The following is a 23634-nucleotide window of genomic DNA, read 5'->3' as shown; positions in this document are numbered from 1 at the left end:
TTCACTTAACCATGAAACGATTCGTATCCAATTAACTAAAGGCTTGGTTTGTTTACGCTTTTCCCTCCGGTTTTTTGTTCTATGTGTGCCATAAATATCGCCATCCGCTTTAGAGAAAAATTTGTAGTTTGGAATCAGTAGTTCTTTGACTGCTATTTCTAAATTTTCAGTATGTTGGAGAAGCAACTCAATTGCTAATCCCTGTATATTTATGATGATATATATATATATATATATATATATATCCAATCCTTAAATTCTTAAATATACTCAAATACCCAAAATTTCAAGGAGTTCCTGCCTTAAAAACAGGAACTAAACCACAGTTATTTTGTGTTCTTTGCTACATTGGTTTCTATTAACCCATTTATTCTATCAGAAGAATTTTTATTCATTAAGATAGAAGAAATACACATAATTATATATATATATATATATATATATACACACACACACACACACACACACACACACGTGTGTGTGTGTATATATGTGAGATAGCAGTTTCACTTAATATTTTCAGTAATAATAGTGGTAGTATTAAACTGAAAGTATTATCTCCCATTACAATAGAGATGTTATTGTTTCAATTTTGGCATGTAATAGTGAAATAGTGTAAGAGCTCACATTAGACAAGAAGTTGAAATTTTTTGGGGCCTATGACACTGCATGGAACCTAAGTAAGGCATGTGTAAAATTTGAATGAAATCTGTTGGGTAGTTCTTGAGTTTTAGTGATGTACACATACAGACGGATAGACTGACAGACACATTTTCAGTTTTTTACATATAGATATATATGTATACTAGCAGTATAACCCGACGTTGTACGGGTGTGACTTATTACGCCATGTACGATAAGTCTTGCTAGGTGAAAATCAACTAAAAAAGAAAGACTTACAACGAAAAAACACTTATGATGTAAATATGTTCGTAATTCAAAAGACGATGAAATTAAAAGGGCAAGTTTGAAGGCTGTTTTGCGTAACATTATTAATCGTACGTAAATTTCGTCCGTCTAATTGGCTATACAAATGATATGTGCAAAACAACTTTTTGCACTGCCCTGATTATACATAGCAGGGTAATCCCTTTTCACAGGAGCTAGGACGGCAATTTCTGATGAAGCAATTGCTGGCGATCATTTTTGCCAGAATTCTAACAGATTGGGCAGAAGATGTTGATGCACCATTTTGCATTATGTTCAAAGTAGCTTCTGGAATGTGGTGAATTGCTGCAGTCTGTTGCTGTCTTTTTAAACCTGTTGCTTTCTTTCCCCAGCTAGCTCTCTTCTTTGGAGGCATAATCTATATATATATTAAACAGAACAACAAAAGTTATAATAAATGGCAGGGTCGGTAGTTTTCACATTTCGGTAATTTTGCGGATTAACATCCGCACGATTACTTAACCCTAACACTAACCCTAAACCATAACCCTAAAACCCTAACCCTGACCCTAAAACTGTAACCGTAACACTAACCCTAACCCGGTAATCTTCAAGTTTAGGGTGTTAAAAAAAGAAAACAAAAAAATATTCAAGGGAAATAACTGAACGACTTACTAGTATAATCCGTACTACTCTGAAATGTGTTTTCTTTTAGCTGTTTATAAATAAATCACACACGTGTTTTTTTTTTTTACACACGGGTTTTTTTTTTCTAAAATAGCATGCGACAGAAGGAGAGAACTTTGTCGATGGAAATGATAATGAAATTCAACAGATATTAGATATTTATTGAAGGGTCAGCATGCAGTTCTAGAAATTAACCTACTCAACATTATAAACGTCAGAAATGGCAGCCAAAAAATAAACGAATGTTTTTTTCTTTTGGGGTTGAATTCCGCCATAGAAATTCATGTAGATAAGATGAAAATAAGGTAATCTTCAAGTTTAGGGAGGTAAAAAAAAGTAAATAAAAATATTCCGGTCTTCCACGAGGCATTTTCGATCTCTCAGTTAACTTCAATCAAATCATGTGTGATTTATTTATAAACAAAGTAGTACGGATAATACTGGTAAGACAGTAAGACGTTCAGTTACTTCCCTTGATTTTTATTTACTTTTTTTTATCCCTAAACTTGAAGACTACCCCCTAACCGTAACCCTAAAACCCTAACCCTAACACCCTAGTGAAAATCGTGCGGGTGTTAATCTGAAAAATTACCTACATTTGTAATGAAGTTCAGTGATTTTGCAATGTGTTGTCTTGTCGGTCAAACTAAAGCGTGAATGTTCTGAGATGCCTTATGGGAGTCAAGAAACAAAAGGAAAATAGTATAATAGATGCTTTTAAAAAGAAAAAAGGATTTTATCCCTTATATGTATACTGTTCAGTATCTATGCGTTGAATAAAATCTATTTTTCTACTTGTACTACCATACATTTCAGCGCTTCGAAAAACAAACTTGTTTGTTTACATACAGCGTAACTAAAAGGAAAGTTTAATCTATGACTTTGTATGCATAAGAGAAAGTAGGAGTTGAAAGGATTTGTAAAGGTCGTAGAAAGAGGAAATTTAGGTTTTATTAGGGGGGGGGGATGTTATTTTGCGCAGTTTAATGGATTTTATTGGTAACTGTGATTGATTTTGACGGAAAAAATGATGCAGTTACCTAGGTTATGGTATTTAGAATATTAATTCCGATTGTTTCATTCAAGAAATTTGGAATTGTGTAAATGTATGAATTGTATACACACACATACACACACACTCATAAACTCAGCTATATATACTTACTTTATTTAAAAGCAGCAGAAATATAACATAAGACTGTTACTCTGAGTTTCATGTTCCCGTTCATTCCAGATAGAATTCATGAGCAATCTTAGCCCTTCTTGCATTTTTCCTCATACCAGATGTGAGAGAAAGATTGCAGATAGTCTGCCTGTTCATCTCATATGACTGGGCAGACCACTGGTTCAGTGACCAAATGTATAGAGCTGAAGATTATGCAGAGCTAAAGACTGCTTTGAAATGCTTGACAAATCACTGGAAACTAGCCATCAAAACTAAACATCAGCAGAAGCAATCACTGCTGTGAGTGAGTAATCAAGGTTGTGCAAGAACTACAAGCCACATACAAGAACAAAACCAACCTGCCATTGCATTTCATTCTCTCTAACGACTTGCCGCAACTTGACTGTTGACGAATTTGACTTTATATGACTTACCTTTTTATTGTTCTGGAATGCAGAATACAGTTCTTTTAACAGTTATGGATTAAATGTTTGGATCTTTTTCCCTTTTTTGTTTATTATTCAACCAGGGTTCTAGTTTTTGGAAATCCACCGAAATGCAACCGAGTATAAAAATTTTAAAGTTAGTTATGGGTGAACTTTTTTGATCAAATACAAAAAAAAAAAAAAAAACGATTTTCATTGTTTTCTAGCAAAAGCTCATCAGAATATGATATAGGACTAAAGAGTTGCAAAAAAGTTGTATCCCTATTGCACACATATATATTGATTTCTGTACCCATGTTTTAGTTGACACATTTCTTTATATATACGAGGTGATATATTAACAAATGACACCCCTAGCCAAAATCAACAATGTTCAAGTATGTATATATGCAGATGTCAGGATGTTACCTGACACTCCACATGCAGTGGCTGCCTTTATTGCATATAGGAAATACCTACAAATTTTGACTCCGTCTTTTAAGTCTATTGTTTATAATTTACATGCACAGGTAGTATATATGTGTTTATATTTATTTTCTCACATTTCAAAGTCTCTTGTCATTGTGATTATGGCTAACAAGTAGTTAATTATGTCACATAAAATTTTTAAAAGTTAATATTTAAATAGGAGACAAAGAGACAGACTAAAAAACTGTAAAAATGCTTCTCTCACCTGTTTACTACCCTCTTGTCCCTAGTACATATATAAAATTTTTCATCAATTACCAGGCAGAGGTGGGTGGGGAGCAGTTTCAGTGCCACCTACTTTGAGAAGCATTGATCTGAAGAATTACTGAGATTATTGCTAGCACAATTTTAACTGAAGGGAAAAGCCAAGTTTTTGAAACTTTTAATATGTCACATTCACTGACATCAAATATGTTGAGAGTGAAAAGATTTGTACCCATCAGTATTGTTTCATGTGTTTTTTTTATACTAGCTTGGGTTGGATAGTTTGATGGGAACTGATAAGCCAAAGGACCGAGTCAAGTTCCAGTTTCTGCCTTGGTATAGTTACTCTAGTTGGATGCCCTTCCTATCACCGACTATTTTACAGAGTGTATTGGGCACTTTTTTGTAGCATCAACACTAAAGAACTTACAAGAGAAGATGTCTGAATTGAGTGGGGGCATAGTATTGAGGGAGGTGGAAAGAGAGAGATGGTGGAGATATACCTAAAGGTACAAGGTGAATATAAAAAAGAATCAGGATAGAGGAACAAAAAGAATGTGTGGGTGGGTAAGTTTACAAGAGTGTGAACAGAGTGTGACAAATGATTAGAAATGGGGGAGTGTGGTGGACACAATAGGACACATAGTAGTGAGTGGTATGATCAATGATGAATATCAGTTTGTGGTAAAGTGAAGGAAATAGGAGTGGGTCAGGGAGGAGGCAGAAGTGATAAGGGACAGTAATAAGGAGACAATGTGAGTTAGCTGTGCTGTAGTTAGAAAAGTGATGGAGGGATTGATGATAGATGAGTTGTGAGAGACAGCTTGACTGAACCTCATTTTTGCTGGACGGGTCTTCTCAAGCACAGCATATTACCAACCATCTCAGTCTATTGTCACCTTTTCTGTGAGGTTTAACATCTTGAGGTTAGCCTTCACTAATTCATCTCCTGTCTTCTTGGGTCTCCCCCCCACCCTCACCCCCCCCAAGTGTGTCTCTTAAAAAAAAAATTGTATGATAATTTCTTTCTTCAAAGCTAAGCACATTCTGGAAAGCTTACAAGTTTAATATTGATTATTTAAAAAGTGAGATATAGAACATAATGCCACCATCATTTGCTGTCTGTTTTTTAGGGGTGTTGGGATGTAGTTAAGAGAACAGGAAACTTCTATCAACTCAAGGTAGAGATCTTTATAGACACCTGTATGAGAAGGAATGTGAAGATTTTAGTTTGTATTTGTTTATGTAAGTAATTTGAAATTTTATATTATCATTTCTTTAGCCTACTGTGCAGAAAGTTCAAGAAATACGTGAAGTCACTAGAATTGAACGAATTGGTAAGTTAATTTATGTATCTGAACATGTAAAGATGTTTTATATTTGAAATTGGAGCTTGCTGTGACAACCATATACCATTCAAGTACTGAGAAAAATCTTTCCATCATTCAACTAAAAATTCTTCATGGCAGTGTCCCAGCATGGTCCACCTGTACTAAAAGATAAAGATCCTCTTCAGTCATGAATGACCATAGGATTGCACCTAGAAAGTTACATTCCGAGGCACAAATCTGGGCAAAGTTGTTTTTATGGAAGACCAGTAGTTGCCCATGATCATGTTTGGGCTTGGGTTAAGAGAAAAGCTATTTTTGTCGTAAACTCATTTGCTCTAACATTTGCAAATGCTAAAACTGCAGGAAAATAATCATATTTATAGACATATAAAAAGAAATGTGCTTTTTTTTTGTATGTGAATATTTATACATTAGGTTTTCTGAAGACTATATACTCACTTATATAGAATATCATGGAATTGTAAAAATATTGTAAAACTATCTCTATTTAACAACAAATTTAATTAAAAACAGTGTAACTTTACTTAAGTATGTTTTATGTTTAAATTTAATTACTTCCTTTTCTGTTGTTCCTTTCCAATGATAAATATTTATTTTTACTTTTAGGTGCCCATTCACACATTCGTGGTCTTGGTCTCAATGATGCACTTGAAGCAAGAGATATTTCCCAGGGGATGGTAGGCCAAAATGCTGCTCGTAAAGCTGCTGGCATCATCATGGAGATAATTAAAGTATGCTCAACAATTTCTAGAATAATATAGAATATTATGAAACTTCTACTAGTATCTAATTCAATAATGCTTTCTTATGTATGGAAGATAGATGGCTGGGCACCGGCATGGCTATGAGGTTGAGCAGTTTGCTTCTCAACTGTATGATTTTGGTTTCAGTCCCATTGGGTGGCACCTTGGCAAGTGTCTTCTACAATAGCTCCAGGTTAATCAGAGTTTTGTAAGTGGATTGGGTAGATGAAAACTGAAAGAATGTTGTATGTTATTGGCTCTGTCTTGATATCATGCAATAGTGTCACTATCATACAAGTGCTGTCCTTTGTTTCGAGTCTTCTATGCAAACTTGTCTGGCCATGGAGAAATATTGCTTTGCTTGGAAACAGGGGTGGGGGTTGGTGACAGGAAGGGCCATAAAATATTTGAACTCTGACAAATGCAAGCATGGAAAAGTGGATGTAAGGATGATGATGATATTTATTGTATAGAGCAAACAGTATTTATTGTGGCATTAGGATTTTATCTGTGTTAATAATTGCACTCCTAGATTGGTTCATCCTATCTAAAGCATATTAAACTGTGAAAGAAGTGAAGGTGAAAAAAGTTTGGAAGTTATGAGACCTGCCAAAGAAAGTAATTATCTCTGCTGTGTAAAGTGATTAAATAAACCGAGATATATTTAACCATTTGAACATTATGACCTATTTTTCCCTTGCAACCCCATTAACCTAAACAGTGGAATATGCTGTTCTGTGCTCTTGTATCCAATGTGGATTTTTACATTTACAAACCGCAAAGACTTCTCAGTACATTAGTTTTATCAATCTCTAGAAATTTTCAGCTACAGATATGAAATAAATGCTCTTCAGATTACTGTTAAACTAATTTTGCTTGCTTGAGAGAAATGCTTTTTACAAGATGAAATTCTTAGAAAATTGTAATGCAAGCAAGAAATATATAATGAAGTCATGTAAAAAATGAGCAATAGAAATTGTAAATAAATGTAATAAACAAAGGATGCCCCCCCCCCCCAAAAAAAAAAAACAAGCAAACCTTATTGGCAAAAGAAAAAAAAATCTCTAACTAAAAGTTTATTCACCATAATATAAATCAATAAAACAAAATTTTATTATGATTGGTTGTCAGAAAGCTCAACAGCATATTAGCTGCCATAAAGTATCTTGTGGACAGGACTTGAGATAATTGTTGAAAAATCTTAATTGTAGGTGCAGGTATGGTTGTGTGGTAAGAAGTGTCTTCATATGAACGCAATTTGTTTCTTTTCCTAATTGATAGTTATTTTCTTCAATTCAGTTTCTATGCTTGTCCTCACCTATGGTCATGAATTTTGGGTAATGACCCAAATTGTGTAATCACAGAGACAAGTGACCAAAATGGGGCTCCTCTGAAGGATCTCTGGAGAAACATTATTCAACAAGGTGCATAGCTTGGAGATCAGTGAGTCTCTCCAGGTCAAGCTACTGCTTCCTCACATTGAGAAGTTATAGTTCTGGTACTACAGACATGTGATTAGAATGTTGTAGGAAAGAATTGCAAGACATCTTCTTCAAACCTAGCCAACTAGCAGAAGACCTAATGATGAGATAGTTAGATAATATCCAGTCTCAGTTAGTCACACTTCGGAATTCAGCCAGAAAGTGTAGTGACAGTTGCTTCCGATAGAATGCTGTGGAGGAGGTGGCTGAGGACTCTACCCCAGCAACCCTTCTAGGAATAGTAGATAGAGAATTTGAATGGATTGATGGATGGCTAATAATTTTCTTTTATCATTTTTGGACATGTTAAAAAATCTTCATGATGGTAATTTTTAGCATTTTTGTTTCCCTTTATTTTTTCTGTCTTGAGTAACTTCTAGAAAGGCTCTGTTGTACTATTCAGTTTTGCCTGCATTGAAAAAAATCGCGACTATCAGTCTCTTGAATATACAAGTTCAGTTATCAGCAGCACTTTTTGCTAGGATAAAAAATTATTTGCAGAATTAAACTCTCTTGTTTAAATGCTCTGCTAAACTTTTGGCCTTCTCTGACAGAGCTGGTCCATATAGTGGAATATCTTTGGGTCTGGCTTTACTGAACCATTGGGATAATGTCCTCTTTAGCAGCATCTTTTGTTTTTTACAATTAGATTGGCATTGGATTGACATGCTCCTATAATTTCAGTCTGAATATTTGGGATTCAGAACATGCCAATTTTTTTGCTGACTCTCTCTGGGACATCTTATAGCCTGGACATCTTATACTAGTCAGCAATATGCAAGTCATTTCTTTTTCTAAATGGTCATTCTTCTTTCTTATATTTTCTTTGAGCCACTGATGAATAAATGAGTTGAAAATAAATCTATATAAAAATTGGTCTTATTTTTCACAAAATTAGGAGAACAAATCCTATGCATTGTGATTAACCAGTTAATTTTACATTGTTTTGATCCTAAACGGTTTGGTATTTTGAAATTTTATGCAGTTTTTCAGTATGCTTTTACATCTGTACACTCAGAGTTTATAGATGGTATAGTACCACTGAAAAGATAGACATATTTATGTAACAACAGATTTGCCAATATGAAACTATTTTTACTATTGGTACATACAATCAAGAGTACTCTTTGTAATTACAGGAAGGAAAAATTGCTGGCCGGGCAATTCTAATTGCAGGACAACCAGGTTCTGGCAAAACTGCTATAGCAATGGGTAAGTGTTTTTTTTTTCCCTACAGGTTTCATTTTACTGACTTAAAAAAAAAAAAACTATTAAACATATTTGTCTTCTTCTGTTTAAATTATATTTGCTTGAATCAAAATTATTATGAGATTAAACATACAAATACTTGAACTAGCATAAAATGTTGCCATAAAAAAGTTGATTTTCTTAAAACTGCATTTCAATATGTTTATTAAGATCAGAGACATAGAAGTGCCTCTATGAAAGGTTAGTAAATGTGGAAAATGCACTGGAGGAGGAGAGTCTTTCAAATAGCAAACCAATTGAGGGACCAACCATCAGAGTTGATAGCAACATAATAGATAAGGCAATCAAGGATATGAAGACCAGGAAAGCCCCTGGGCCATCAGGAATCACTACTGAGATGATTAAAATATCTGGTGGTGTAGGATACAGCCTAGTCACCCATAACCATATAATCAAGTTATGTAGGAAGGTGCCATTCCAAATGACTGGTGTAGTAGTATTATAGTTAGTTGCTACAAGGGTAAAGGTGATGCCTTCTTAGATAGAAACAACTACAGAGGTATCAAACTGCTGGACCAGGTCATGAAAATTATGGAGATAGTTATAGCTTAATTGATTAGGAATACAATTAAACTAGATAAGCTGCAGTTTGGTTTTGTACTTGGGAAGGGTACCACAGATACCATCTTCCTAGTGAAACAGCTGCAGGAGAAGTATTTAGCCAAAAGTAAGCCATTGTACTTAGCTTTTGTTGACCTGGAGAAAGCTTTTGGCACGGTCCCCTACTCTGTTATCTGGTGGTCTCTAAGGAAGTTAGGATGAGAAGAGTAGCTTGTTAGAGCTGTACAAGCTATGTTTAGTGGTGCTGTCGTAAGGTGAGAGTTGGCCTTGAAAACAGTGATGAATTTAGCATACAAGTAGGGTCTCACCAGGGTTCACTTCTCAGCCCACTCTATTTCATCTTAGTTCTCCAGGCCATAATAGAGGAATTCGAAACTAGATGCCCATGGGAATTACTATATACTGACGACTTTGCTCTTATTGCAGAACTGGAGAAGAAATTCCAGGTGTGGAAGCAAAGCCTGGTGTCAGGGCCTTAAAGTTAACCTAGCAAAGACCAAATGTTGTTAGCAAGGAAGCAGACAAGACTTTTTCTGTTGGGTAAATGGCCCTGCTCATTATTTAGGAAAGGAGTTGGAAGTAATTCCATTCATTGCACCAAGTGTAAGCTATGGACACATAAGAGGTGCAGTGGAATCGCAGGTAGATAAACAGCTAAAGTCATCTTCATATGTGCAGGAACAATAAGCACTAAGGGCACACAAGACTCCCTCAAATGCCCAGGAGGCTCTCTTGAGGTTGTAGATAGTTTCTCTCATCTAGGTGACCAATTTATCATTAGTGGAGGAATATCTGAAAGTATTGTTTCCAGAATAAGACTAGAATGGAGGAAGTTCAGAGAGCTACTATCTCTGTTGGTATCAAAAAGGACAATTTCTTCGAGTGAAGAGTAGGTTATATGATGCTTGTGTACAAATGGCTATACTTCATGGTAGTGAGACATGGCTCTGAATGCAGAAGTCATGTGTTGACTAGAGATAAATGAAGGCAGTATGCATGTACGATAAATGAAGGCAGTGTGCATGTACGATGAAGGGCAAATCTGTTGAGAAAAGTTGGGCATAAGAGAAATCAAATGTAGCATGCAAGAGAGAGGACTACTTTGGTTTGGACATGTGATGCGTATTACTGAAAACAGCTGTATAAAGAAGTGTCAAACACTGAAAGTAGATGGTACCCTTGGAAGAAGGAGACCCAGGAAGATTTGGGATGAAATGGTGAAGACTGATCTCAAGTTGTTGGGCCTCTTGGAGGATATGACAATAGATTGAGATCATCATCATCATCATTGTTTAACGTCCGCCTTCCATGCTAGCATGTGTTGGACGATTTGACTGAAGACTGGCGAACCAGACGGCTACACCAGGCTCCAATCTGATTTGGCAGAGTTTCTGCAGCTGGATGCCCTTCCTAACACCAACCACTCCGAGAGTGAAGTGGGTGCTTTTACGTGCCACTGGCACAAAGGCCGGTTAGGCGGTACTGGCAATGGCCACGCTCAAAATGGTGTATTTTATGTGCCACCTGCACAGGAGCCAGTCCAGCAGCACTGGCAACGACCTCGCTCGAATGTTAACGGCATAAGTGCCAGTAAGGAGACGCTGGTAACAATCACACTCAAATGGTGCTATTTATGTGCCACTGGCACGGAAGCCAGACAACTGCTCTGGCAATGATCATGCTCGGACGGTGCTCTTAGTGCTCCACTGGTATAGGTGCCATCATGTTTTCGATTTCATTTGCCCCAACAGGTCTTCGCAAGCCAAGTTTAGTGTCCAATGAAGGAGAGGTTGGTATGAGTGCCAGTTATTGAATTTGGTTCGATTTCAATTTCACTTGCCTCAACAGGTCTTTGCAAGCAGAGTTTAGTGTCCAATGAAGGAAAGGTATGCATAAATGGGCTAGCTACACCCTAGGCAGAGACCTCGGATTATGGTCTCACTTGACTTGTCGAGTCTTCTCGCGCACAGCATATTTTCAAAGGTCTGTCACAATTCGTTGCCTTGATGAGGCCCAATGTTCGAAGGTCGTGCTTAACCACCTCATCCCAGGTCATCCTGGGTCTACGTCTTCCACAGGTTTCCTCAACTGCTAGGGTGTGGCACTTTTTCACACAGCTATCCTCATCCATTCTCGCCACATGGCCATACCAGCGCAATCGTCTCTCTTGCACACCACAACTGATGCTTCTTAGGTTCAACTTTTCTCTCAAGGTACTTACATTCTGTCGAGTATGCACACTGACATTACACATCTATCGGATCATACTGGCTTCATTCCTTGCGATCTTACGCATGTCCTCAGCAGTCATGGCCCATGTTTCAGTGCCATGTAGCATGGCTGTTCGTACACATGCGTCATACAGTCTGCCTTTTACTTTGAGTGAGAGGCCCTTTGTCACCAGCAGAGGTAAGAGCTCTCTGAACTTTGCGCAGGCTATTCTTATTCTAGCAGCTACACTTTCAGCGCACCCTCCCCCACTACTAACTTGGTCACCTAGATAACGGAAGCTATCAACTACTTCTAGTTTTTCTCCCTTGAATGTGGTGGAAGTTGTTCTTTGCACATTTTCAGTGTTTATTGCTCCTGAGCATCTGCCACATACAAAAACTATCTTGCTAGTTAGCCTTTCTTTGATATTGCTGCACCTCTTATGTGTCCATAGCTTACATTGGATACATCTTATAGAGTTTCTACCTATGCCTTTTCTACAGATCGAGCAGGGCCATCTACCTGAAGGGGTTTGTGTTTTATCTACCTTCCTATTTAATAGGACTTTGGTTTTAGCTAGGTTGACTCTAAGGCCCTTCGATTCTAGTCCTTGCTTCCACACCTGAAACTTCTCCTCTAATTCTGATAGTGACTCAGCAATTAGTGCAAGGTCATCAGCATAGAGGAGCTCCCAGGGGCATCCTGACTTGAATTCCTCTGTTATTGCCTGGAGGACTATGATAGATAGGAGGGGGCTGAGGACTGAACCTTGTTGGACCCCTACCTCTACCCAGAATTCATCACTGTACTCGTTGCCAACCCTCACCTTACTGACAGCATCTCTGTACATGGCTTGTACAGCTCTCAGTAACCATTCTTCTATCCCTAGTTTCCTCATTGATCACCAGATAAGGGATCAGGGGACCCTGTCAAAGGCTTTCTCCATGTCAATGAAAGCCAGGTACAAAGGTTTATCTTTGGCTAGGTATTTCTCCTGAAGCTGTCTTATCAGAAATATAGCATCAGTAGTGCTTTTCCCTGGCACGAACCCAAACCGCATCTCATCTAAACTGACTCTCTCCCTAATTAATTGGGCTATGACCCTCTCCGTGACTTTCATTACTTGATCCAACAACTTGATACCTCTGTAATTATATCTAAAGCGTCACCTTTACCTTTGTAGCAGTTGACTATGGTGCTGCTACTCCAGTCATTGGGTATGACTCCTTCGTGTATCACTTGGTTAGCAATACGGGTGACTAGGCCATACCCGACACTACCAGATATTTTGAGCATCTCTGCAGTGATTCCTGATGGGCCGGGGGCTTTCCCTGTCTGCATACTCTTAATTGCTTTATCTACCATGGTATTGTCAACTTGGATAGCTAATCCCTCTGTTGGGTAGACATTCGGCAGACTCTCTTTCTCCCATTCATTCTCTTTATTGAGCAACCTTTCATAGTGGCGTTTCCAAACCTCTCTCTTTACAGCCTCATTTAGTGCAAGTGTACCATCATCCATGCGGACACATTTCTCTCCTACAACATCATGATTCTCTCTCACACACTGTCTTGCAACATGAAATACCTCAAGTCTTTGGTCCTCATGGCGCAGAACATTGGCAAATTTTTTCTTATGTGCTTCCCCTCTAGCTAAATAAACCTGTCGCCTAGCTTCCCTTCTGGCAGTCTGACACAATTCTCTGCTACCACTGTTCTTTCATTCTTTCCAAGCCTGTTTCCTTTGTCTAATAGCCCTGTCAACAACATTGTTCCACCACCACGTTATTTTGGGTTGAGAGGGGTCTTTGCACCATCCACAGATCTGGTCAGTAGCCCTCAGCAGGTTGTCCTGTAGAAACCTTCAATTATCTTCTGCATCATGTGAAGCTATATCCCCTTCTATGTCGTCAAAGGCTTCGAGTAATAATGTCTAGCAATATGAGGTTCTTGAGAAAACCCACCCATGTCAGCGAAACTGAGTTCTAGAAGCACTGTGTTCCACCTGTGGTATGACGTCAGTGTCTGGGGAGGCTGACCGGAAGGGCGAGTTGACCAGAAGAGGAAAAAGGGCAGAGGGAGCCTCGATCGGGATTCGTGCCCTCTTTCGAACGGGGTCGCGGACAGGACAAGACGTGTCTAGTGACGGTCTAGGTTTGGGAGAAGCAGCTGCTATTCCTGGTGTTCTTTGGGTCGGGGCAAGCTTCAAGGATTGGATACCGCAAGACAGACTCGCAGTCGACGAAAGGAAAACTGAGGTAAGGCGATTACATCTACTCGTACGCAGACACCACAAGCTATTTCGGCCCCACGTGTAGAAATTCGCCGCGATGGCAGCCAAGATTAGGATCGCCAGCGATGTGATCAGGCCTTTTAATGGCGAAGGAGATGTCATAGCTTGGATGCGAAAAATTAGGCTCGTTGCCAAGCTGCAAGGAATAAGTGATGTGGCGAGTCTCATGGCTCTATACTTGGAAGGGAGCGCCCTGACCCTGTACTTAGAAATGGACGAGGAAGAGAGATTAAGTGCGGAGAACGTCGAACGGAGGTTGAGAGAAGCGTATACGGAGAGCGATTACTCTGCCTTCGTAAAACTAGGAACTATTAGATGGGGAGGAGAACAGGTGGATGAGTACGTGGTGGATGGAATGCCGCGTCACGTGCTGGACCTGCGCAGGATAGCCACTTCGTCAGATGAAGAGCGCCATGGAAACGAGCCACCTGGCTTGAGAAGATCTCGACGTGTAAGGCGCCCGCCCGGTTGGATGGCAGACTTCGAATTAGAGTAGGGGTGAACGTGATCTTTAAGATCAGAGTGGCGTGTGGTATGACATCAGTGTCTGGGGAGGCTGACCGGAAGAGGAAAAAGGGCAGGGGAGCCTCGATCGGGATTCGTGCCCTCTTTCGAACGGGGTCGCGGACAGGACAAGACGTGTCTAGTGACGGTCTAGGTTTGGGAGAAGCAGCTGCTATTCCTGGTGTTCTTTGGGTCGGGGCAAGCTTCAAGGATTGGATATCGCAAGACAGACTCGCAGTCGACGAAAGGAAAACCGAGGTAAGGCGATTACATCTACTTGTACGCACACACCACACCACCCACATGTAACAATAAAACTTTCCGCATACCCTACTCCAACAAACCAAATGACATCTCTTCTTCACATCTCCTCTTCATGCACTAGGCTTATCTGTCATTCTCTAATCCTGTCCTCACGGCCTGGCTTACTGTATCATTGCTATCTTGTAGTCCTCCATCCCCTCTATATACCTAGCTTTTAACCAGTCAGTGCCTTTGGCCCTTATGCTTCTTTGGCAATACCCTGCCACATATATTATGACCTCCATACCTTGAGGGTATGCCCTGGCACTTGCCACCACCTATCTCTCTCTTCCTTTACTCTGCCATCCCATTTTTATTCTGATCCCTGTTCCTTGTGAATATGCCCCAGCTCTTTGCCACCATCTCTCTTTTGCTGTTTCCCACTCTCTCTCTCTTTTTCTCTTGCTCTTCCTTCAGGCTGGATAGCCATGCATCTCCTTTACAGCAGCACACCTGCCCTCAGTCTTGATCTCTCCCTTTCTCTGGCCACATAACCACATACCTCCTCTACAGTAAGACGTGTTTCTTCTTCTCTGCCTTTTTGTCATGCTTCTGCCTGGTTAGCTCCTGTTAAACTGTCCAACCCATACCAGTATGGAAAGCAGACATTTGATGATGATGATGATGATCTAGGATATAGATTTGTTCAACACATTCTGAGACAAATACTAATCTAGTTGCCAATAATACACATTTAACTGATTTGTCTTTATATTCAGGCATTTCCATTGATAATCTTTTTTTTAAAAAAAAACAGGCATGGCTCAAGCTCTTGGAGTAAATACACAGTTTACCAGCATTGCAGGAAGTGAAATATTCTCTCTGGAAATGAGTAAAACAGAAGCTTTAACCCAAGCTTTCCGCAAATCAATTGGTGTTAGGATCAAGTAAGTTTTAAATTGATTTCTTTTAATTAGATGAACGGCACTATTGTTTTTGCTCAACCCTTTTGTTACTGTATTTCTGACCAAAATACACACTTTATGTGTTTCAATTAAATTCTAAAATAATCGTGAATTTAGACTGGTTTCAGAAAACAATTTGTTTTTATTTATCATTGTAATTTTTGGAACACAATTTAAAAGGTTCATAAACAAATCTATTGCATACTTTTTGTCTCAAACAGACTCTAATTACAGGTAAATTCAACTAAATATAAAATTATTCAGTTTTGTGTAAACATCAGCATAGTAAATGAGTTATTAGCTAATATTCAGTTGGGTATACAACAAAATTTTAATACCAAAGAATTGTGTACATTACTGGATTATTAGTTGAACTTAAATGCATGTAAGACAGGTGTAATATTAGAGGTGAAAATGGAATGAAATAGTGGAATTTATCGTTGAAGAAAACTAGAAAATGAAATATACATACCAGTAACTAAATGAAATAAATATACAGAAACATATAATAATGATTCACAGTACAAATTGATAAATTTGTCATGTACCTTGCAGGTAAATTAAAATTACAGGTAAATAAAATATGAAAATATAAAATCAAATCATCTATATATATATATATATATATATATATATATATATATATATATATATATATAAAACTGAGAATGACTGTATGTGTGCATCAATAAAACTCGAGAACTACTCAACTGTTTCCATTCAAATTTTACATATGCCTTACTTAGGAGCCATGCAGTGTCATGGGCCCCCCAAATTTTCAACTTCTTGTCTAATGCGAGCCCTGACGAATCTATGTCTTATACTATTTCAGTATTATGTGTCAAAATTGAAACAATAAAATATCTGTTGTAATGTGAGATAATACTTTCAGTTTGATTTAAAGACGCCTACATCAACTTTGTGTATATATGTGTGTATATATATATATATATATATATATATATATATGTGTATATATATATATATATATATATATATATATATATGTGTGTGTATATATATATATATATATATATATATATATATATATATATATATATATATACTAGCAGAAATACCCGGCTTTGCCCGGGTTAAAGAGAATAATGAAATCTAAAAACACTGTCTAGACTACGCAACCCTCAACTGTTAGTAGCTACGATACCATATTTCTACATTAATAACTCTCCAATCCATACCAGCATTGAACATAGACATTAAGTGGAATGCCAGTCTCTCATCTAGGAAGGCCTTGAAATCAATGTTACCAACTGAGGACTATGTGTGTCGCAGTGATAATAAAAAGACTCAAAGGAGGTCTGCAACGAAATAATTTTACTCAACACTTTGCAAGTGAATCAGTGGAGGCAAAGATGCGTCTCATTTACTTGACAATTTATGCACCACATTGCAGAAATCACAATGTAAGTATATCTGAAAGGGTAGTCTTACACTGTTGTACCGTTGAATTACAAATAATGCTCATCTGTTATGTTCGGGTTAAAATTTCATCAACATCAAAAATATATGAATTTTCATGGGAGTTATGGCCGTTATGCATAGAATATAATTTCCAAATTTCATAAAGATCCGTTCAGTACTTTTGACGTAGTTTTGGATAAGAAAACAAATGACTAATGTGTGTGTTTGTGTGCATGTGTATGTGTGTGATGGGTGTATATATGTATAGATATCTGTATGCATGTATATATATGTATATATGTGTACATATTACATGTACATCTATATATATATATATACATCTACACATATATATACATATACATGTATGCATATAGATCTATATCTATATATATATATCTATGCATATACATGTACATATACATGTATATGTATACATATACATCTCTCTCTCTCTCTTTCTCTCTTTCTGAAAGTATCTGTCATTACAGTATCGAAATGTGATTGTTTCAGTTAGTAGAATAATTTCATTTTTAAAGTGAAAGTATTTGACATGAGTGTTTTAGTTTCACTTTTGACACGTAATACTTAAATAGTGGAGGAGATATTATGTTGCCGTGGGCTCGAACTCTGCAAAAAGTTAAAAATTTTTTTTGACTAAAACACAACTGGAACCCTAAGTAAGGCATCTGTAAAATTTGAATAAAATTGGTTGCGTAGTTCTCGAGTTTTAGGGATTCACACACACACACACACAGACAGACACACATTCTCATTTTTATGCTCCGTTGTATGTGTAATGTCAATGTGAATACCCGTCAGAGTGTAAGTATCTTGAGAGAAAAGCTGAACATTAGAAGCATCAGTTGTGGTGTGCAAGAGAGACGATTGCGCTGGTATGGACATGTGGTGAGAATGGATGAGGATAGCTGCGTGAAAAAGTGCCACACCCTAACAGTTGAGGGAACCCGTGGAAGAGGTAGGCCCAGGAAGACCTGGGCTGAGGTGGTGAGGCAAGACCTTCATACATTGGGCCTCACCGAGGCGATGACTACTGACCGAGACCTTTGGAAATGTGCTGTGCGTGAGAAGACCCGGCAAGCCAAGTAAGATCGTTGCCAGTGCCCCTGGACTGGCTCTTGTGCGGGTGGCACATGAGATGCACCATTTTGAGCGTGGCCGTTGCCAGCACCGCCTGACTGGCTCCCGTAGGATTTTCGAGTGAGATCGTTGCCAGTACCCCTGGACTGGCTTGTGCGGGTGGCACATAAAAGACACCATTTCGAGCGTGGCCGTTTTCGTGCGGGTGACACGTAAAAGCACCCACTACACTCTGTGGTTGGCGTTAGGAAGGGCATCCAGCTGTAGAAACTCTGCCAAATTAGATTGGAGCCTGGTGTTGCCATCCGGTTTCACCAGTCTTCAGTCAAATCGTCCAACCCATGCTAGCATGGAAAGCGGACGTTAAACGATGATGATATATGTGTATGTGTATATATATATATGTATATACTAGCAGTATAGCACGGCTTTGCCCGGGATTAAGTTGGGATTATTAAGCTAACATGACGTCAAATTTGGGCAGAATCAGTGTTGTAACTGGAGCGCATGGGTTGGGAGTTTGATTGGCAGAGGTGATCAGGTTACACATGCCATCCCTTTGAAAACACCACCGCCATCATTTAACCCCTCTTTGCCCATGGGTTAGGAACCCTTCCAGCAAGGAAAATAGAATGACCAAAAAGGCTCCCGATTCTCTGTGTCAGAAGCGGTTCTGTTCAGATCACAACTAAGTCTTAAGTGTATATATATATATATATATATATATATATATATATATATACACACACACACACACACACATATATATATATATATATATATATATGAGAACACGGATGTTACGTAAGTAAAACGTTAATGTTCGAAACTGCAGCAATCCATAGATAATTCTTTATTCTGTATATTTCTCATTTTGTTCTGTTCTGGTGTTTTGCGAAATTTTTCTGGTGAACATTATTTTTCTTTGTGGTTGGGTCGTTGATGACCTCTTTCTAGCATATTCGATGTCCACCTAGTGGTCATCCCTTATACATGTGTAATACAATTTTTTCTGAATTTTCAGATTTTTTATATGCTAGGCCACTTGTTTTTAAATTGAATTAATATTCAATTTATCATCCTATCTATATAAATATATATATATATATAAATATATATATATATATATATATATATATATATATATATATATATATATATATAGTTCAAAAACTACTTACAGGGATGATGCAGGTGTTCGATCATGTAAAACAAATAATAAATGAGTATATGCATATATATGTACAGGTATGTGCTTTCGCTTGCCCCAATATATAGAGATATATATATATATATACTAGCAGTATAACCCGACATTGTCCGGGTGTGACTTATTACACCATCTACAATAAGTCTTGCTAGGTGAAAATCAACTAAAAAAGAAAGCCTTACAACGAAAAAACCCTTATGGTGTAAATATGTTCATAATTCAAAAGACGATGTAATTAATAGGGAAAGTCTGAAGGCTGTTTTGAGTAAAATTATTAAGCGTATGTAAATTTCATCCGTCTAATTGGCTATAGAAATGCTTGTGCAAAACAACTTTTTGCGCTGCTTTGATTATACATAGCAGGGTAATTCCTTTTCGCAGGAGGTAGGACGGCAATTTGTGATGAAGCAGTTGCTGGTGATCTGTTGCTACACAGTTCTGCCAGAATTGTATCAGATTGGGCAGTAGATGTTGATGCATCATTTTGCATTATGTTCAAAGTAGCTTCTGGAATGTGTTGAATTGATGCAGTCTGTTGCTGTCTTTTTAAACCGGTTGCTTTCTTTCCCCAGCAAGTTGTCTTGTTTGGAGGCATAATCTATGTATATATTAAAGAGAACAACAAAAGTTATAACGGTTGGCAGGGTCGGTAGTTTTCACATTTTGGTAATTTTTCAGATTAACACCCGCACAATAACGTAACCGTAATCCTTAGACCCTAACCCTGACCCTAAAACCGTAACCATGACACTAACCCTCATCGTAACCCTAACCCTAACCGTAACCCTAAAACCCTAACCCTGACTCAAAAACCGTAACCCTAACACCCTAGTGAAAATCGTTCGGGTGTTAATTTGAAAAATTACCCAGATTTGTGATGAACTTCACTGATTTGCAATGTGTTGTCCATAAGCTCCGTAGTTTGTATGTATGAGTGTGTATTCAAAAACATCTATATTTACACTTTAAAGCTGGTTTTCGCACTCAACCCTGTTCTGCAGAATCAGTGTAGCGACGGGAGGTTTGTACCCATCTCTACGTTCTGAGTTCAAATTCCGCCAAAGTCGACTTTGCCTTTCATCCTTTCAGGGTCTAAAAAATAAGTACCAGTTGGACACAGGGGTCAATATAATCGACTATTCTCCACCTGCCCGAAGCCGCCCTTGGGGGAAAAATTTTAAATAATAATAATAATAATGACGTCTGCCGATCAAACTCCCAACCCACTACTAAGTCTTAAGTGTATATATATATATATATATGGGCAACACACACACACACACACACACACACAAATGTTAGTAAGTAAAAGTGTTTTAAAAAAGATTGTTAAATTTTCAGATTAACACCCGCATGATTTTCACTACAGTGTTAGAGTTGGGGTTACAGCCGCAGGAGAAATACCTAGCCAAGGATAAACCTCTGTACCTAGCTTTCGTTGACATGGAGAAAGCCTTTGACAGGGTCCCCTGATCCCTTATCTGGTGGTCAATGAGGAAACTTGGGATAGAAGAATGGTTAGTGAGAGCTGTGCGAGCCATGTACAGAGACGCTGTCAGTAAGGTGAGGGTTGGCAATGAGTACAGTAATGAATTCCGGGTAGAGGTAGGGGTTCACCAAGGTTCGGTCCTCAGCCCCCTCCTATTTATCATAGTCCTCCAGGCGATCACAGAGGAATTCAAGACAGGATGCCCCTGGGAGCTCCTCTATGCTGATGACCTTGCACTAATTGTGGAGTCACTATCAGAACTAGAGGAGAAGTTTCAGGTGTGGAAGCAAGGACTAGAATCGAAGGGCCTTAGAGTCAACCTAGCTAAAACCAAAATCCTAATAAGTAGGAAGGCAGATAAAACACAAACCCCTCCAGGTAGATGGCCCTGCTCAGTATGTAGAAAAGGAGTAGGTAGAAACTCTATAAGATGTATCCAATGTAAGCTATGGACACATAAGAGGTGCAGCAATATCAAAGAAAGGCTAACTAGCAAGATAGTTTTTGTATGTGGCAGATGTTCAGGTGCAATAAACACTGTAAACAAACAGGAAACAACTTCTGTCTCATTTCAGGGTGACCAAGTTAGTAGTGGAGGTGGGTGCACTGAAAGTGTAGCTGCTAGAATAAGAATAGCCTGGGCAAAGTTCAGAGAGCTCTTACCTCTGCTGGCGACAAAAGGACTCTCACTCAGAGTAAAAGGCAGACTGTATGACGCATGTGTACGAAAAGCCATGCTACATGGCAGTGAAACATGGGCTGTGACTGCTGAGGACATGCGTAAGCTCGCAAGGAATGAAGCCAGTATGCTCCGCTGGATTTGTAATGTCAGTGTGTATACCCGACAGAGTGTAAGTATCTTGAGAGAAAAGCTGAACATACGAAGCATCAGTTGTGGTGTGCAAGAGAGGCGATTGCGCTGGTATGGACATGTGGTGAGAATGGACGAGGATAGCTGCGTGAAAAAGTGCCACACCCTAACAGTTGAGGGAACTCGTGGAAGAGGTAGGCCCAGGAAGACCTGGGCTGAGGTGGTGAGGCAAGACCTTCGAACATTGGGCCTCACCGAGGCTATGACTTCTGACCGAGACCTTTGGAAATGTGCTGTGCGTGAGAAGACCCGGCAAGCCAATTGAGACCTAAATCCAAGGCCTCTGCCAGTGGTGTAACCAGCCTACTCATGCGTACCTTTCCTACATTGGATACTAAACTCCGCTTGCGAAGACTTGTTGAGGCAAGTGAAATCGAACTAAATTCGACGACTGGCACCCGTGCCAACGTCGTCTCCTTCATTGGACATGAAACTCAGCTTGTGAAGACTTATTGGGGCAAGCGAATAGCGAAATCGGGATAGCACCTGTGCCCAGCGTCGCCTTCCTAGCACTTGTGCCCGTGACATGTGTAAGGATTTTCGAGCGAGATCGTTACCAGTGCCCCTGGACTGGCTCCTGTGCGGGTGGCACATAAAATAGACCATTTTGAGCGTGGCCGTTGCCAGTACCGCCTGACTGGCCTTCGTGCGGGTGACACGTAAAAGCACCCACTACACTCTCTGAGTGTTTGGCATTAGGAAGGGCATCCAGCTGTAGAAACTCTGCCAAATCAGATTGGAGGCCGGTGTTGCCATCCGGTTTCACCAGTCCTCAGTCAAATCGTCCAACCCATGCTAACATGGAAAGCGGACGTTAAACGATGATAATGATGATGTAGGTAATCGTGCGGGTGTTAATCTCAAGATTTATGAAAAGATTTTCCAAAAAACTCCCAGTTTGTAGGGAATAAATGTTTGTCGATCGTATTTGAAAAAGATGTGTGACTATTTTTTTTCTGTTGTTATCATGGTGAAGGACGAGTTAGAAATAACTTACAATTCCCGCGAATTAGAATGAGGTATGTATGTATATATGTATGTAGTATTAAAATGAAACCATTAAAGTGAAACTGTCATTACAGTATCGAAATGTGATTGTTTCAGTTTTGATACTGAAATAGTTTTCTTTTACTGTCAGTGTTTCTCCTTCCTTTCTTTTTGTATTTGTTGTTGGATTGTTTGTAAAGGTTCATAAGAGAAAGTAGGAGTTGAAAGTATTTGTATTAGAAAGAGGAAATTAGATTTTATTAGGGAGAAAATGTTTACTCGTGTAGTTTTATAGATTTTATTCGTTATTAGGAATTTCTTTGAGTGGAAAAATGACGCAGTGACCTAACAAATTGTATTTAGAATATTAATTGCGATTCTTTAATCCAAGAAATTTGAAATTGTGTAAATGTATGAATTTCAAACATACACACTCACACAGAAAATCTGCCTTTTATAGTATCATCAGAAAAATTTGTAAAGCTGAGTTTGTGAGTGTGTGTGTGTGTGTGTGTGTGTGTTGCATCTATAGAAATCCACACCTTAGAAGATAGTAATTTGGGAGTTGCACCAATGAATTCCTATTGCTCGAAAATACCCGGAATTGGCCATTAATTTTTTCTTTTTTTTTCTTCCTTCCTAACAGGTGAATTTTTGTATTAAAAATAATTTTAAACCGTAACTCTAACAGTTTTCAAGTCGGAGCATGAGTTAAGTCCCCTTCTAGCGACGGTGTAAAGAGAGGGAGAGAGAGAGAGAAAGACAACAGATTTTTAAAATTTCTTCTTTTTAGTGAGTGATACACAATCTAAACGATATTCCCCGTTTCTCCACAACTAATTTCCAAATTTGCTGAATCCGTTGCTCTACTCAGCAAGTAGACACGGTCCTTTGCAAACGATCATCTATTATTTTGTAAACAATGTTACGAAACTGTTCATGTTTTCGAAAGGATAGATCTGACTCTCACAATACTGCAGGAGAAGATAGCCCTCTCTATTCCTCTTACAAAACTTACGTCCGGGTACCAAATTTGCCTCGATGGTATTACGCAGGTAATCTTAACTTCATCCCG

General features: G+C 38.6%; 1 protein-coding gene across 2 annotated transcripts in view; it reads left to right on the top strand.

Moving 5' to 3' along the window:
* Positions 1-23634, top strand: part of LOC106872164 (ruvB-like 2) — a 96704-nt gene that overhangs the window by 14955 nt on the left and 58115 nt on the right. For both annotated transcript variants that reach the window (XM_089352338.1, XM_089352339.1), the window contains 4 exons: positions 5141-5195; positions 5817-5941; positions 8574-8646; positions 15332-15461. In XM_089352338.1, coding sequence (XP_089208464.1) covers positions 5141-5195; positions 5817-5941; positions 8574-8646; positions 15332-15461 — 383 coding nt within the window. The remainder of the gene's footprint in view (positions 1-5140; positions 5196-5816; positions 5942-8573; positions 8647-15331; positions 15462-23634) is intronic.

This window comes from Octopus bimaculoides, chromosome 5 (genome assembly GCF_046866305.1).
Source record: "Octopus bimaculoides isolate indiv1 chromosome 5, ASM4686630v1, whole genome shotgun sequence".
NCBI classification, from domain to species: Eukaryota; Metazoa; Mollusca; class Cephalopoda; order Octopoda; family Octopodidae; genus Octopus; species Octopus bimaculoides.
Note: the sequence above shows the minus strand (reverse complement) of the source record. Positions and strands in the feature narration are given on the sequence as shown.